We start from the raw sequence: 16,092 nt of genomic DNA on the forward strand, positions 1-16,092 counted from the left end.
TAACATCCTATATGTTTTTAAATATATCCAAAATCATCTAGAAACAATTTTTTTATCATGATCCATGCAGCATAAATAATTTCCACATATTGCAGTAATGGTCAATTTAGTAAAACATTGTTATACATAAAAATTGTTACGTAATACGTGTTTAAAAGTTTTACAATAACTAAGAAAGGATTTTATACTGTGCCTGTTAAGCGAGTAATGAATGTATTATTTTTTATTACTTTATAATCCCTATTTTGTCGATCTTTAAGATAATCGTCGTTGTTATTGACAAACGTTTAAACTCTACGGACGTTTAATAACTTGAAACGGTTGCAAAATTTTTTTTAAGTAGAAAGGGAGTTTAAAGATTTTTCAGTTTAAAAAAAAAAGTAATTTCCAGCCTTTTTGTCCGGTTTTTATTATAAAATAACTTGAGTGAGAATATACTTCCCTGTATTTTATGAACAGTCTGATAGTAATTAGTGTGGGAATTCCAGCAATTATCGTGGCCAACAAAATTATGTATACAAGTATACATTTAAGGGTTCACGGTAGTATAAATGTCTACAGACAGTGAAACGAAAAAATGATGTAGAAAATTTCCTGAAGTCGCACCGTTGTAATGACTGCAATAGGTAGTCTTTCTTCGAACTTTACTTAAAACAGAATGTGCATATGCTGAAATGAGGTGTGTGAAAGCCTTGAAGGTAGGCAACCGGTGTAGCGTGGTTGACGACAGGGCTGCGTGCTACACAGGAAGGGATGTGTTATATACTGTGCAATACTGTACTTCATATTTCCCTGTTCCCGCGATAGCATATCTTCTGGGATCTGCCGCCTTTACAGACTCACGTTGGACACAATGTCACATATTATATTTACCTACCCTTTTATCATGAAATATATTATTAGACATGTTGAATATTATTGAAAAGGTTCACATAACTAGGGTTACCAAACTAACATTTCACATCGCATGGAACTTCTATAAATAGTTTGTTATCGAGGACTACTATGCCACTTAGTTTCGTTGAGATGTTCATGTGCTGCTGGCTTGTTGCTAGATAGACTTTTCGATTATGTATATATTATTTAATAACAACTGAAATATCTTAATATGAATAAAACTATTAGTATTTTAAAGATTTGTAAAAAAAATTTTGAGTTTGAATCTCATCTGACGATTTTAACGTATTCTACACAGGTAAACTGTAACTAGTCTATATATATATATATACATACATATATATATATATATATATATATATATATATATATGGAATTTCGTAGGAGTAATTTCGTAAATTGACCAGAAGTTTGGTTCAACGGAAAAGTGTAAACACGGTTCTGCCATCTGTGGAAGTTCCAGAAACCCTGAAAACATGCGGGCCCACGTGATCAATCCATACATGTTGACTTTCGCGAACTTCGGGGAACGTACTTAGCTTATTGATGTGCCAAACTAAACTTTATAATAGTAGGTACCACTTTTCTTTAATAGTTTGTTATAATTTATAGAAATAAAAAGAACCACTGACAACTTGTAAAATAAGCATTACAATTTAGACAAACCATAGTTAACATTGAAATGTAGACATAGCGCAGCGTTCGTCATACTGTAGAGACACAAGAAATTGTTAGCCTATGTGTTTTCGATGCCATGTCGAATAATAGAAATTCGTAATGAAATTTTATCTTTATCTATTAAATCTTAAATGTTGAATCAGCTCAAAGTTGTTTTTTGTAGGAAGTATTTACAGGCTGATTTCTGTCGTTTAATATAGAACAAATATATACACATAAGTTACGAAGTGTTATAATACATATGTGTTTTAAAATGCTTCAGGTTAATTTTGTTTTTATGTATCTATTGGACTGCAAATTTTACTTTGAAAAATACTTAAAACATAGCGCAGTGTACGTAAAGGTTTAGAGAACCAACAAAAGGTCAATTATCTTTGACGCCACGTTTGTTCAAAAACAATTTTCCTGAATAATAAATAATATGTATTTTCAAATTGCGACAATTTTTTATGACTATTCAAGTTTATAAAATGCATTCTAGGATAGTTTCACTACCATAAATTTTATTTTGGCACACCAGTATGCTTAGTACATCACGAGATGTTGGCGAAAGGGTTAAAATTTACAGGTGCATGTTGCCACACGTGGGTCCGCCATCTTGTCAACTTCGGCTCGTGGCTTTAGAAGTTTCTTCATGCATGTGTATGGGACTTTAAACGTGTTAAATATCCGTTGTGTAATGCGAGCTTATTTCATTGCATATCTGGTGCATACTAACATTTCACTCTCAACGCGCCTAAAGAAGTAATGCAGGCGATGATAATTTCGGTTTAGGGGTAAATGAACAGGTTCAGCGTTGAGGCATTTACATGCGACGCGTTTAGTACTGCAGTAGTTTGGCTAGCCCTGAAAAATATTTTTAAACAGAATTAAATTTAGGATTTATAAAGGGAAAAATATTATTTTAAAGAATTGTATGTTAAATTTAGTGTCTGAGTTTCGTTTTACAAATTTATTTGCATTATAAGAAGACATGAATTTGCGCTACCTTGGTCACATGTTCAAACGTCATTAAAGAGAACTGAAAGAATTGCTCAATTTTCTTGTGTTGTTTCTTTGTTAATATTAATTTTTACAACTATTTGTCTCATAATTTAAAATTTGTATAATGTTTTATCATTTGCTATATAGTGAACATATTTTTCGTAGCTGAGTAAAATTGCATAAATGTGTAAATATTAAAAAAAAAAAAAAGATTAATAATTTTGGTACCTTTGTTTATGTACAGTGACCCACAGTTAACCATAATTTTTCGATTTCACTTTAATTCCAGTATATAGTATATTTTACAATAGTTGTTAATACATATTTTTTAAGTAACTTTTCGGTTAGTTACTTGATGGAAGACTGAAGAACGATATAGTAAATATTGAGTTTTAATTTCATTGCATTGAAGGTCTAAAATAAAGTTAATTTTAATACACCATTTATTTAAATGAATTCCCGACCAAAGGTTCTGATCATACTGAATTGACCAATGAGGTGTACCGCAAGAGGCAAACTTGAACCTGCTCGACTGGGGACTTACTACGTTTAGAATCATGAATTAATTTTGACTGATTGAACAATGTAAGCGTACAGTGTTGATTGATGTCTGTTTAATATTATAATCTTAATTGGCCAGTTAGTAAACATTGTTGAGAGAACCTTTACTCTTTTTTTTTTTAAGATCTAAAGTGGTTCGAGAAATATTTTAGTTAGACTGCACTATGTTATAATGAATACAATTTAAAATGTTATTTTAGTTAACCTTTCGTGGCCAAATCTTTGTGATCCGAAACTAGTAAAATTCTTGCAAAAACGTTTAGATTGGAAATAAAATTGTAAATATTATAAATTAAACACTATTACGGGTTATTAGTTTTAAAAAAATGTTTTCGTTATAAAAGGTAATGCTTCACTAATTTTTCTCTGGTACCTCGATGTTTTGCTTGTAATATATGCGGGTAATTTTTTTAGGTGAAAGGATTTTTTTTTGTTATTGACAGCCTCTATAGACTGGCAACCATAGGTTTGTTTTTACCAACGGAAATATTACTTGCCTTCTTTTGGTATGTTGGTAGCCCGATGGAACCGAATATTCTCGAAGACAATCGGAACGTCCTTTATAAACTGACCAGTCATTATCGCCAGAGATTCCCAAACGAGAACCTGAAAATAACCAAGAACCCGTGAGACTTAACACAATGCAATTTCATCAAAATAAACACTTTATGTATATCAGATTACGTTTAATAATTCATAAAAATAGGCAAAAAGTTTAGAAACAATTGGCCCTAAAAATACAGTAGAAGACAAATTTCCACCAAGAGGGGACAATTATCCACCAAGAGGGACAAGGTTGCATCGAGGTCAATATCACAAAGAGAGGGAAAATTTTCCAAGAAAGCCCCATCAGAGGAAATGACCTTCAACATGACTATAAAATTGAAATTCTATAATTTTTTTATAAAAAATTATGGAAAAAATCCATTAAAAATAAAAAAAATTGTTACATTAATTTAGAGAGACCTAATGCTTTTCAGTCATAGCTTCGATCCCTGGCTAGAGTAAAAATGTAATTTATTATAAAAAATTTAAAAAATTCTTAATTACAATTTAAATAATATTTTTAAAACATTCCAATATCATGGAATCGAACTCCTCACTCTAGCGATTCACTTTTCGTTACGGCTGACAACTTATTATCAGAAAATATTATCCTATTTTAATGTGTAAAATTATAAAATTATAGAAAAAATAATTATTAAATTGTGATAAAAGTACCAACGAAATAGAGTCCACGGTTCAAATACGATGAGGTCATTCCATTAAAAATGGTGACAGATCCATCCTCCACAAAATCTACCGGAAGACTGATCTTCCACCACTAATGCCAAGGCAGATATTACGCCAGCTGGTATTACGTCATGTCAGCCATCATGGGTTCGAAAACTTGTTATTGTATGGTGGAAGTCACCATCTCATTTTCGTCTGCTAGAGGGTGCTGTCACCATATTAGTTTAATTATAACCCGATAGAGTGCTGTATTATACACTAACGTGACGTCCGCCATCTTGTCAGCCGTTTTGGAAACAAGTCTTGAAATTCTGTAAATTTTAAGCTATAAATACGGAAAAAATTCCACAAATCATCAAAACAATAATTTATTTTAAAAAATGATTCCATCAAATCGGTTCGATCTGTGGTCAATACAAAAATGATAATTAAATTAAAATTATCAAAATAAACTACAGTTTCGAAAAATAAAACACCCAAATTACAAAAAAAATAATTTATTAGGTAATTTATACAAGAACCAAAAATAATAATAGAGTTTCACGTTTTCAACAGACATCTTACAGTACGAAGCAAGTACTTTGCATACCTTGGAATGTAATTTCAGGGCATCTCCACATGACAGTTGCTGCTTCCTTAATAGATGTCACTGGCACTGTTGACAGTCATTTTCCTGCTGCTGAAGACACTAGAGACATTAAAATCTCCCGCTCCGGTGGAACAGTAGGTGCAACTGTTGACGCAGTTGCCAAAATGATCTGCATCGTCGCCGTCGTCGTCGCTAACGTGATCTCTGGAGGTAACAGCAACGTTGCTATCGAGGTCTGCACAGGTGATCATACATCTTCTATCGAGGTTGTCGTTAATCGAGTTGCCAAGAATAAAATATTGCGATAATTACGCACCCAACCAGTCAAACAAGGCGATCGAACTGCGCCAGTGCCAGAAGTGGATTCAGAGTCGTATCGTCCAGACCACACTTGTATATTCGCAGCGACTGGCATGAGCCGCAAGTCAAAACCACAGCCAGTTTAATTTTTGCAAACAGGTTCTTGCCTGCACTTAACTGACACAGTACAGTTTTCATAATATCTATTTAGACAATCTAGTCGTTAAAATAATTTTCTACATTTGAAGCACTTACACAACATTCTTTGTGCTTTATTCCGACATCCGTCTCTTTCATGTCTGCGAGCGTTTGAACTGTTAGTGATGTTGTACCATAGTAATTGCACTGCGTGATAAACTTCCGTCATCCTATGAAGTCACCGATTTTGCTGACGAAGCTTCAACTGACGGAACATAATCTGTTGATGTCTCCTTTCCAGCCGGTATCTCTGCAGCTGGTATCACAGATCCCAACACGATCCGTGTCGCCGTCTGTGTCGCTGGCATGGAGGTCTGCGCGGCTCATGCCAGTCGCTGCTAATATATAAGTGTGGACTGGACGTTTCGACTCTGAGTCCACTTCTGGCTCTGGCGCAGTTCGATCGCCTTGTTCGACTGGTTTGGTGCGTAATTATCCCAATCGTTTCTTCTTGGCAACTCGATTAACGACAACCTCGATAGAAGTTGTATGATCACCTGTGCAGACCTCGATGGCAACGTTGCTGTTACTTCCATAGATCACGTTAGCGACGACGACGTCGACGACGCAGATCATTTTGGCAACTGCGTCAACAGTTGCACCTACTGTTCCACCGGAGCGGGAGATTTTAATGTCTCTAGTGTCTTCAGCAGCAGGAAAATGACTGTCAACAGTGCCAGTGACATCTATTAAGGAAGCAGCAACTGTCATGTGGAGATGCCCTGAAATTACATTCCAAGGTATGCAAAGTACTTGCTTCGTACTGTAAGATGTCTGTTGAAAACGTGAAACTCTATTATTATTTTTGGTTCTTGTATAAATTACCTAATAAATTATTTTTTTTTGTAATTTGGGTGTTTTATTTTTCGAAACTGTAGTTTATTTTGATAATTTTAATTTAATTATCATTTTTGTATTGATCAAGGTCGAACCGATTTGATGGAATCATTTTTATTTTAACAATTTATTGTTTTGATGATTTGTGGAATTTTTTCCGTATTTATAGCTTAAAATTAACAGAATTTCAATACTTGTTTCCAAGATCGCTGACAAGATGGTGGACGTCATGGTAGTAAATAATACTGCACTCGATCGGGTTAAAATTAAACTAATATGGTGACAGCACCCTCTAGCAGACGAAAATGTAATGTCTACCTCCACCATACGATAACAAATTTTCGGACCCATGATGGCTGCCATGACGTAATACCAGATGGCGTAATATCTGCCTTGGCATTAGTGGTGGGAGTTCAGTCTGCCGGTAGCTTCTGTGGAGGAAGGATCCGTCGCCTTTTTTAATCAAATGACCACTTTGTATTTTAACCGAGGACTCCATGTCGTTAGTACATCCTGTAGACAATTTTTCTAATAAATTTTTCAAATTTTTTCTCGTTAAAATTGTATAATGATTTTGGATTTTAAAGGGGTGGCCGTAACAAAAAATGAAACGTTAGAGAGTGTGGAGTTTAATTCCATGATGGTGGATAGTTTTTATTAATATATTGTTTAAATTTTAATTAAGGATAGTTTTATATATTTTATTAATAAATTACATGTCTACTCGCTCTGGGAATTGAAGCAAGGACTAAAATGGATAAAGTAATTAAATGTGTGATGTAAACAATTTTTTTCAAAAATCTTTTTGAAATGTTTCTGCCAAAATATAAAAAATTACAATTTTACGGCCAAAGTCGTGACCTTTAATTGGGCTTTCGTGGAAAATTCCCTCTCTTTGTGTAATATTGCCCCTCTCGATGGAAAATTGCCGCTGTAGTTGGAAAAAATGGGATATCTTCCCTAAAGACGGGAATATTTCCTTCGAAATAGAGAAATTTCTAAGAAAATTTGAGAAATTTTGAGTCATTGTTGAGAAATTTTGAATGACAAGGTCATTAAAGATCACCTCCGTGACGTCACAATACAAGATGGCGGCGACAATACCAATCCTCACCCAGAACCCAATGCCATAACCACCACTCCTATACTACAGTCGTATCTAGGTAATGTAAATATTTTGTCAATATTTAAAAAAAAGTTTAGCCTCTAATGTCATACCAGTACCTACCAGATAGCCAGTCGCAGCGAACAAGTTTCTCCCGTCAATGACGTGGCCAGAGTGAAATGCGTAGTTCTCTTCGGCTATGTTGATGGGGACTGTCCGCTCACCCGTTTCAGCTTTCTCCTGTGAAGTACACTTGTGTTGACCCTCAATGAACACTTCAGGTGCACACATAACAGTCAGGTCAGAGTGCATTTATTTTACGAAGCGATTATTATTGAGAATAAGATCGTAAGTAAAGTGTGGTAATAATTTCACTTAACTCAATACCGAGAGACTATGAGCATCTTAAAATAGAAAATCATAAACACGTTTCAATTATAAATATTATTACATATTTGTGACTAGATAAAATAAATTTGGAAGATGATAAACAAAAGATATGATTTAAAAATTTCCGGGACTTAAGTCAGTTGTGAGGCGAGGCCTAGAGTTTGTCTTCCACTGATGTATTTGTGCTGATGCTTAGTTTATTAAATTTTACTACAATCTAGATGGACTTTATATTCGTTGCTCCGCACAGTGTAAGTTGTCCGAGCGAGCTCGCTGGTGGCGAGAGGTGTAGTTCCGCGAAGCTCAGCAGCGGGAGATGTGAGCGTTGGCGTCTTGGAGGGGAAAGGGTGACGTCAGAAGACGAGTGGATTTGGAGGGGAAGTGGGCTAAACTGGTGGCATTCGGCGTGTGACGCTTCAGATTTGCGATGCAGACTGGCAGCGGAGTGAGTGGTCAGTGTAGCCACTCACCACCCGGGGCGCTTGCCTCTTGGAGGGGAAAGGGTGACGTCAGGAAACGAGTGGATTTGGAGGGGAAGTGGGCTAAACTGGTGGCATTCGGCGTGTGACGCTTCAGATGTGCGATGCAGACTGGCAGCGGAGTGAGTGGTCAGTGTAGCCACTCACCACCCGGGGCGCTTGCGTCTTGGAGGGGAAAGGGTGACGTCAGGAAACGAGTGGATTTGGAGGGGAAGTGGGCTAAACTGGTGGCATTCGGCGCGTGACGCTTCAGATGTGCGATGCAGACTGGCAGCGGAGTGAGTGGTCAGTGTAGCCACTCACCACCCGGGGCGCTTGCGTCTTGGAGGGGAAAGGGTGACGTCAGGAAACGAGTGGATTTGGAGGGGAAGTGGGCTAAACTGGTGGCATTCGGTGTGTGACGCTTCAGATGTGCGATGCAGACTGGCAGCGGAGTGAGTGGTCAGTGTAGCCACTCACCACCCGGGGAGCTTGCGTCCCTGGTCTATAAATCCAGCCCTGGATAAAATATAAAGCGGACTACGAGTCCAAGTGCCCAACCCCCACATGATAGACTCTTTTCTACTCTGTCCAACTCTTCACCCAGACCATCCTCTGTATCCTGTTTTCTCCTACACTTAATGCATGCAAATTTGCACCCCGCATGACAGTGCCCAGAGTTTTCCCTGTGTCTATGCAGGTTTTACCTATCTTTAGTTATAGTACAGATTTATGAGTGAGCGGAGTTAGTCATGGCATCAATTGCTGCCATGGCTGGCCAATCCCCTCCTAGCACACGATGCATGCGACCCTCTCCCTGCATGGTTAATCCCAGCATGACTAGCCGTATAGGCTTCGGCTTGAGACGCACCTAGGTACCTCCTCTAACCCGGACCCCTCCCAAATACCCTTAGTTTTAGTTAGATTAGGAAAAAAATTGAGATGTGCGGCTGACGAGTGGGCACTCGCGATGTCAGTTGGCGGTAACCCAGTGGCGAGGGCTCGCTTGTGATGCGAGCGAGTGCTGGGTGCAAGTGCGTGACGAACGCCCTGTGATTTAACCGGTGGCGACGCTAATGGAGCGGAGCAAAAACGACTACAAAGATTCGGAGGCCACCCAAGTGCACCGTTTGACCGGAAGCTTCTGAAGGTGACGACGGAGGCCCGACGGCAAGGCTTGCGAACCGCCTGATAGGTGCTCTATGTGACACCAAGTAGGTTGCTCTTCAATTTGACTGTACTCTCGAATCGGACACTTGTGCCGGAAATTAAGCATTTCGACACATTTTTTAAATTTTTCTATAATTTTAAATTATTTTTGGAAATTTTATTTTTTTAATTTATCTGGTTGTTAAGGGGGTGATTTACTCTTTGTTAGGCCGGTCTACGCCTCGTGTTTAAACTTTGTGCCAGTGGACTGAAGCACCTTCTCAGGGGCCTATCTGAGATTTTGCTAGTCTAATGTGGACGTGGGCAGCCCGGTTGAAATTTCTCTCGCCTGCAGTCACGTCCCGGGTTTGTAATGTTGATTCCCTGCATGACCAAAATTGCATAGAGCAGCTTGTGGGCTGCAAGCTGCTACTTCCTACAGGCCTGCTGATAATAGCAAGTCTCGTCACGAACGGGTCTCTAGTGGACCCCAGTTCCCAGCTTAGTGGCTCCTTCTGTCCACCCTCCCCTCTCCCCCCTCTCACCATTAGTTCTGAGAAATCAAGCCATGAGCAGTGACCTGATGTGAACTTAGCCAAGACGATGGCCTACTTCAAGGACTTTCTCCCTGGTTCTACAGAGACGTCCATGACATCTAGCGGCAGAAAAAGGAACCGCGGGCCTGGTCGCCAGCGTGCAGAGCACACCCTCGTGACACCTGGTGGCAAGTCAGCTCACCGCCTCAGTTAGTTCCCCTTTTACGCCGCTAGAAAGGAGCGCCGCGGCGCCATAAGGCACTATGCTTTCTTCTCGCGGCCTGTAGAAGTCGATTGTTTATTGCCTTCTGTTCTGGCCGGTAGAGAGCGCGCATGTCGTGTTCTTGTCACGACCGCCTCGGACTCCTTCGCTTGTTTTCGGCCCTGAGCCGAACCTTCCCCCTCCTTTTTCCTAGGGCCGACCACCCGATTTAATTAGAAGCTTTGACCACCGTCGCCGGCAGTTAGTTCTCTGACCTCGGCTACTTACCACGTCTTCTCGGCGTCCTCTGTGCTAAGAGGCTTTTCGCGGGAACGGTGAATTCGTGTGCACAAGAATGTAGTCAGATTGCTTTAGAGATGTGATCCCAGTGGTACAGTAGCCAGTCAGATGTAGTATTTAGAAAAAGTCCTGTTTAGTTAAATTTTATTATTTTTTTTCATTTTCCTAAAATTTGGTTTCTTCCGTGTCATCCGCGGTATCTCGGTGCGCGCCATCCTGATATCGGCGCGAGACACCTCGCGAGCCCTGATTCCACACCCTGTTTGGTGAGTAATCCAGCGTTTTTTTTTCTCCTCCCCAAATTCCCGTTTGTTGGGCTTTCGCGCCGACTGTGTATGACTGTCTGGACGCAGGTCTAATTTGTTTTGAATGTGACTTGTGTTTCAGACAGGGTCCAAGTTTCTGGGGAGACAAATTGCTCCCCGCATGATCTTCGGGACCTCCAGCTGATTTTCCCCTTAAGAAGAGTTTTGCTCCCGGTCCGACGTCATCCTGGGAAGACCCGGGTGATATGAGCAATATATTTTCCACTTGAATAGAATGAACTAAATTCATTAAAAATATACCAGCGAGCAGTGCTTTAAGAACTTAATCCTCAAGAACACGTTTAATCAAGGAAAGTAATAATCTATGTAATCATTTGTTTGTTAAGGTGTAATATGTATTGTTTTAAATAAGTTCGGGGCGCCCCCTTAACTTTGTTACTTACTAAGATCTTTATTATCATGTCGAAATAATGCTAAAACAAAACCTCTTAATAATAAACCAGGAAAACCTATAGACCAAATTATATATATAGTGTATTTATTTATCATATACCTTCTTCTACATAACGATCCACGAACTCCCAAGTTACTAGTGTGCAGGGAGTGTAAATTATGTCTTATTCACCGCCTCGTGTCCCCTCTGGTAATTAACTTTAATTTTCTTAATATTTTGCCCAGCAGTTTCCAAGGCCTTTTTATTAAATTAAAATAATATAATTTTTAGGGCATGAGGGGCGTTACACACTTTCCCACTCCCAGTTTGATAAACAATTGCGCATCGATGCGAATATTTAAGTTGTGCATAAACTAAGTATAGATTGTGCAGAACAGGCGAAAAGAATGAGTGATCATAATTTCTTGATTTAACTGAGATTGCTGGCAATATAAGACTTGGACTAGTTTTAAAGCATGGCCTGAACGTACTTTTGTAAAGACGGAATTTTCGTATTTTAGTTATAGGTTTGAAATATGTGTGTTTTAATGTAATCAAAAGGAGCCCCTCTTACATGTAATTTATTACGAGTCAAGTAATTGATTGTACGCTTCAGTGTGCTCATTCTATATAAATAAACGATTTAAACCACACTGTAAATCTTTCCATTACAACCGACTCCCATGCGTGAAAAATACTCTGATTTGTTTTTTAATTAATGTTATTATTAAGATTTTTTCAGTTTGTGGTATAAACACTAACGTCTCATTTGTAAATGGGGACTGACATTCTCTTCCCGACTGTTGTTTAAAAAATAAAAAGTTGTATTATTTTATTATTTTTTACAGCGAATCATTGATCTGTATTTAAAAACTAACATAAAAAGTTCTTATTGTCCGAACTCACTCCAGTGAACTGTTTACGAGAAAATCGTGTGTTTTTGTTGAAGGGCGTGTTCCCTTACCTATATGTTGTGACCTTGCAAACCGATGCATTTTAAAAACAAATTTCTGGAACCTTTAAATCATTTTTTCCATCCAGGCTTTCCAATGCCTGGCAGGTTTGCAGACATATTTGCTATATTACAAGAAACAATATAGATTATGCCTTAAGCTGTTATTTTATTTTCCCATAGCTTTTTCTTTATTTCGAAAAATAAATGTAAGAATAGGCAAGTTTCATACCTTAAAATATTTATCGCTTGTAATTGTCAAAATATTTGTGTATCTTTATTCATAATAGCAATAAATTGATTTTCTACATCCATTGTGCTTTTGTGGGCCGTTTAAGTGGCAGGCTTGTAGCGATGCAGGTGTATGAAATAACAGGTTCACTGCTCCCTGTATGGAACATTAATGCTGGGTCTCACACGCAGTGGTGCTGCTGATGACGGTTTGACCCTAGAGGCTGGTTGTTATCCTTTTGCATTGTCACAGGGAGGTGGCAATGGTGGGACTAGGACCGAGTGGCCAAGGTGATGCTGCAGCGATTCGTCATTGCCGTCCGCGCCATGGACACAAAGTAACAGCAATAACTGCCAGACCTGACCCAGGACAGGAAATTTGCAGTAAACGAAAAATCCCTTGGGTGAGCATTGAGCCCTAGAACTTCCAACTCGTCAGCCAGAAGTCCTGATCGCGGAGCCTGTGACCTCCATAGGTTATATCAGCCTCTCTGGTGGGACTGCAACCACTCCAGTGACCTTATACTGACCTGGGTCTAGCGTGACGGAACTTTGGAGGTGACTACTGATTGTGCTTCGCCAAGTAACATTTTGTAATACTAGAAATGCAAGTTAATGTGCCACAGCTGACACGGGACATTTTCTTTTTTAAATTTTTAAATGGTACAAAATTCTGCAAGAAGAACAGAACAAAGTTTTACAGTTTTTCATAAAAAATTCTGAAAGAATTACAAAACTGTTATGCAAAGGATATTTAAGACGTACGAGTCTGGCTCACGAGTCTGGCCCATGAATTTTTGATTACAAACATACTCCCAACTTTGCTCGTATATTTTAGTGTCCGAAAGTGATTTGCCAAAGCAAGTTGTAGCAACAGTGATTGTACCAGACAAATGTGATGTACTCACGAGGACAAAAAAAGTAAATTAATAATAAATTGGGGTGGTAAAAATGGTTGCCAAAAATCTCCAGATTCATACACGTCTTTTACTTTCCCGAACAGGTCGCAATTCCAACCTGCGGGATCCAAAGATAGTAACTTTTTTTAATGTTTTGAAATTGCATCAGTAAATTGTTCCCTTACAAATGACAAGAGCAAAATCCAGGCTTTAGCTCACTTTGTACGATTATAAAATATGTGCTACGAACCTGCCACAAAACCAGTAAAATATGAAATACTCTTACAATTTTTTGTCACAATCAGGGCTCATGAATGCCTTCGACATGGCAGCCGACATGGTTCTTCCTTGTTCACCTATCACACAGTTTGCAGTTGCGTGGCATGTTGAATCCCAAACCTGACTCGCACTACCCTGCACACTCACGCGAGCCAATGCTGAGTCGGCATCGAGCCCCGCTCGTCACTTTAGAGGACGAGCCAGCCTCGTAACTGTATGAGTATCTCGTGACTGTCACTGCCAGGCAGTGGCACGGCTCACCTGCAGCTCGTAGGAAGTGACGAACCAGTCTTGGGAGTGGTCCCACTTGACGAGGTGGGAGATCATGGGCGTGCCCCTGCTGACGGGGTACTTGACAGCTGGGTAGATGTCAGCCAGTTGCGGCTGGGCGCCGTATTCGTACAAACTGTAAGTCACACAAGTATAGAAATGCAACGTCCATTGTTGCACGCTCATGCTGGTTCACTGTTACTTCGTATTTTTTTTTCGTAAGTTCTGCCTAGTTTCTTTCACATAAGAAATGATTTATTCGGTTTTAGCAGCACTTAACCTACATATTAATTGTAATAAGTACCTATTTTTTGGCCTACATCCATGCAGAGTAGGACTTATGCTTTCAAAATAAAATCAATAATTTTAGAAAATGATGTATTAATTTCTCTTATAACTCTCTAAGAGGCAATTGCAAAAAATCCCATGACGGAATGAATGGATTATTGCATTAACGCTTAACTTCATGACGGCACCAAAGTCATAAGATAAGAAGAGCGGGAAATAGATGAGATCAAAGCATTGACGAAATGCATGGAGTAGAGGAAACGAGGGCCCCTAGAGACAACCCACCAGCTTACAAACATGTGCCACGTTTTCCACTTGTGAACAATTAGGGCTCAGCCATAGCTGGGAATCGAAATCAAATTGTGTTAATGAGATGCAAAAGAAGCGAAGGGAAGGATTTTTAATTAATTTATTAACTACAACTGGATTTATAATTTTTAAATTTTTATTATTTGTTTTTATTGTATTTGTAGTCGTTCTATTGTTCCGGCATTGAGTCATTTTCAAAGCACACAAATTTAAACTTACAAATAACTCGGTATGCGAACTCAGAAACCCTTGCACAGAAAGCACGCCACGCACCTGCCAACGGCAGACAGAAGCGAGTGGAGCACGCCGTGCGGCTGGCTGCGGTCCGCCAGCGCCAGGCTCACACAGCTGCGGTGCAGCGCTGGCTCGAGTGCTGCCTGCAGCGTGGCGTGTGGCGCCACCTCGAGCAGGACAGCTCCGCGAGGCACCCGCGATGCCAGGTCCTCCAGCCGAACCGGTTGGCAGAGCATGCCCGCCAGCTGCTCAGTGCTGAGCCGCGCGCCACTGCCCAGCACCTGTGGGCATGTGTCACAGCTACACTGCATCGCGGCTTCCCTTTCTAATACTGTACTTGGGTCCAAGGGTGGGTCTCTCCAGGACTGCCATTGGTGCTGGCTGGCAGAGCATGCCCGCCAGCTGCTCAGTGCTGAGCCGAGCGCCACTGCCCAGCACCTGTGAGCATGTGTCACAGCTACACTGCATCTCGGCTTCACTTTCTAATACTGTACTTGGGTCCAAGGGTGGGTCTCTCGAGGTTTGCCATTGGTGCTGGCTGGCAGAGCATGCCCGCCAGCTGCTCAGTGCTGAGCCGAGCGCCACTGCCCAGCACCTGTGAGCATGTGTCACAGCTACACTGCATCTCGGCTTCACTTTCTAATACTGTACTTGGGTCCAAGGGTGGGTCTCTCGAGGTTTGCCATTGGTGCTGGCTGGCAGAGCATGCCCGCCAGCTGCTAAGTACAGAGCCGCGTGCCACTGCCCAGCACCTGATGTGGGCATATGTCACAGCTACAATGCATCGCGGCTTCACTTTCTAATACTGTACTTGGGCCCAAGGCTGGGTCTCTCGAGGTCTGCCATTGGTGCTGGCTGGCAGAGCATGCCCGCCAGCTGCTAAGTACAGAGCCGCGTGCCACTGCCCAGCACCTGATGTGGGCATATGTCACAGCTACAATGCATCGCGGCTTCACTTTCTAATACTGTACTTGGGCCCAAGGCTGGGTCTCTCGAGGTCTGCCATTGGTGCTGGCTGGCAGAGCATGCCCGCCAGCTGCTAAGTTCAGAGTAGCGCGCCACTGCCCAGCCCCTGTGGCATGTAAGCCGAAAATCAGTAATTTTTTGGCTCAATTTTTCAACTTTTATTTATTAAAATATTTTTGCTTTCCCTTAAGCTAGAGGACCTCATCAAAATTTATTTTCTCAGCTATACCACCCAGGGCTATACATATTAAAACTTTACTAGTGGATCTTAGAGAGTCTCAACGTCTCAGCAGAGACATGTAGACGCTTACACGCAGAGTAGGCTAGCCGAGTCAATTTTATCTCGCCTGCATGCAGGAACAGGCATGATAACTCTCCCTGCCTAAAGTGCCTTCCACCTTGTTTCTCATGCAGGGGTACCTGCCTCGTCAGGCGAGCCTAGCTCGCTTTCCCAGGCTCGAGGCCCTGGCGAGCAAAGCGGATGTGCTGGTCTCGGCATAAAACAAGCACTTCCCCGCCACCCCTGGCCGTCTTAGGTTTTCTGTTAT

The 16,092-nt window shown here is 40.5% G+C and overlaps 1 protein-coding gene across 1 annotated transcript in view; it reads right to left on the reverse strand.

Moving 5' to 3' along the window:
- Positions 1-16,092, reverse strand: part of LOC134528920 (fatty acid synthase-like) — a 183,780-nt gene that overhangs the window by 96,208 nt on the left and 71,480 nt on the right. Inside the window, exons 21-24 of the mRNA XM_063362588.1 lie at positions 14,618-14,859; positions 13,739-13,883; positions 7,506-7,622; positions 3,618-3,726 (exon numbers count right to left, since the gene is read on the reverse strand). Of these exons, the coding sequence (XP_063218658.1) occupies positions 3,618-3,726; positions 7,506-7,622; positions 13,739-13,883; positions 14,618-14,859 (613 nt within the window). The remainder of the gene's footprint in view (positions 1-3,617; positions 3,727-7,505; positions 7,623-13,738; positions 13,884-14,617; positions 14,860-16,092) is intronic.

This window comes from Bacillus rossius, chromosome 2 (genome assembly GCF_032445375.1).
Source record: "Bacillus rossius redtenbacheri isolate Brsri chromosome 2, Brsri_v3, whole genome shotgun sequence".
Classification (NCBI taxonomy): Eukaryota; Metazoa; Arthropoda; class Insecta; order Phasmatodea; family Bacillidae; genus Bacillus; species Bacillus rossius.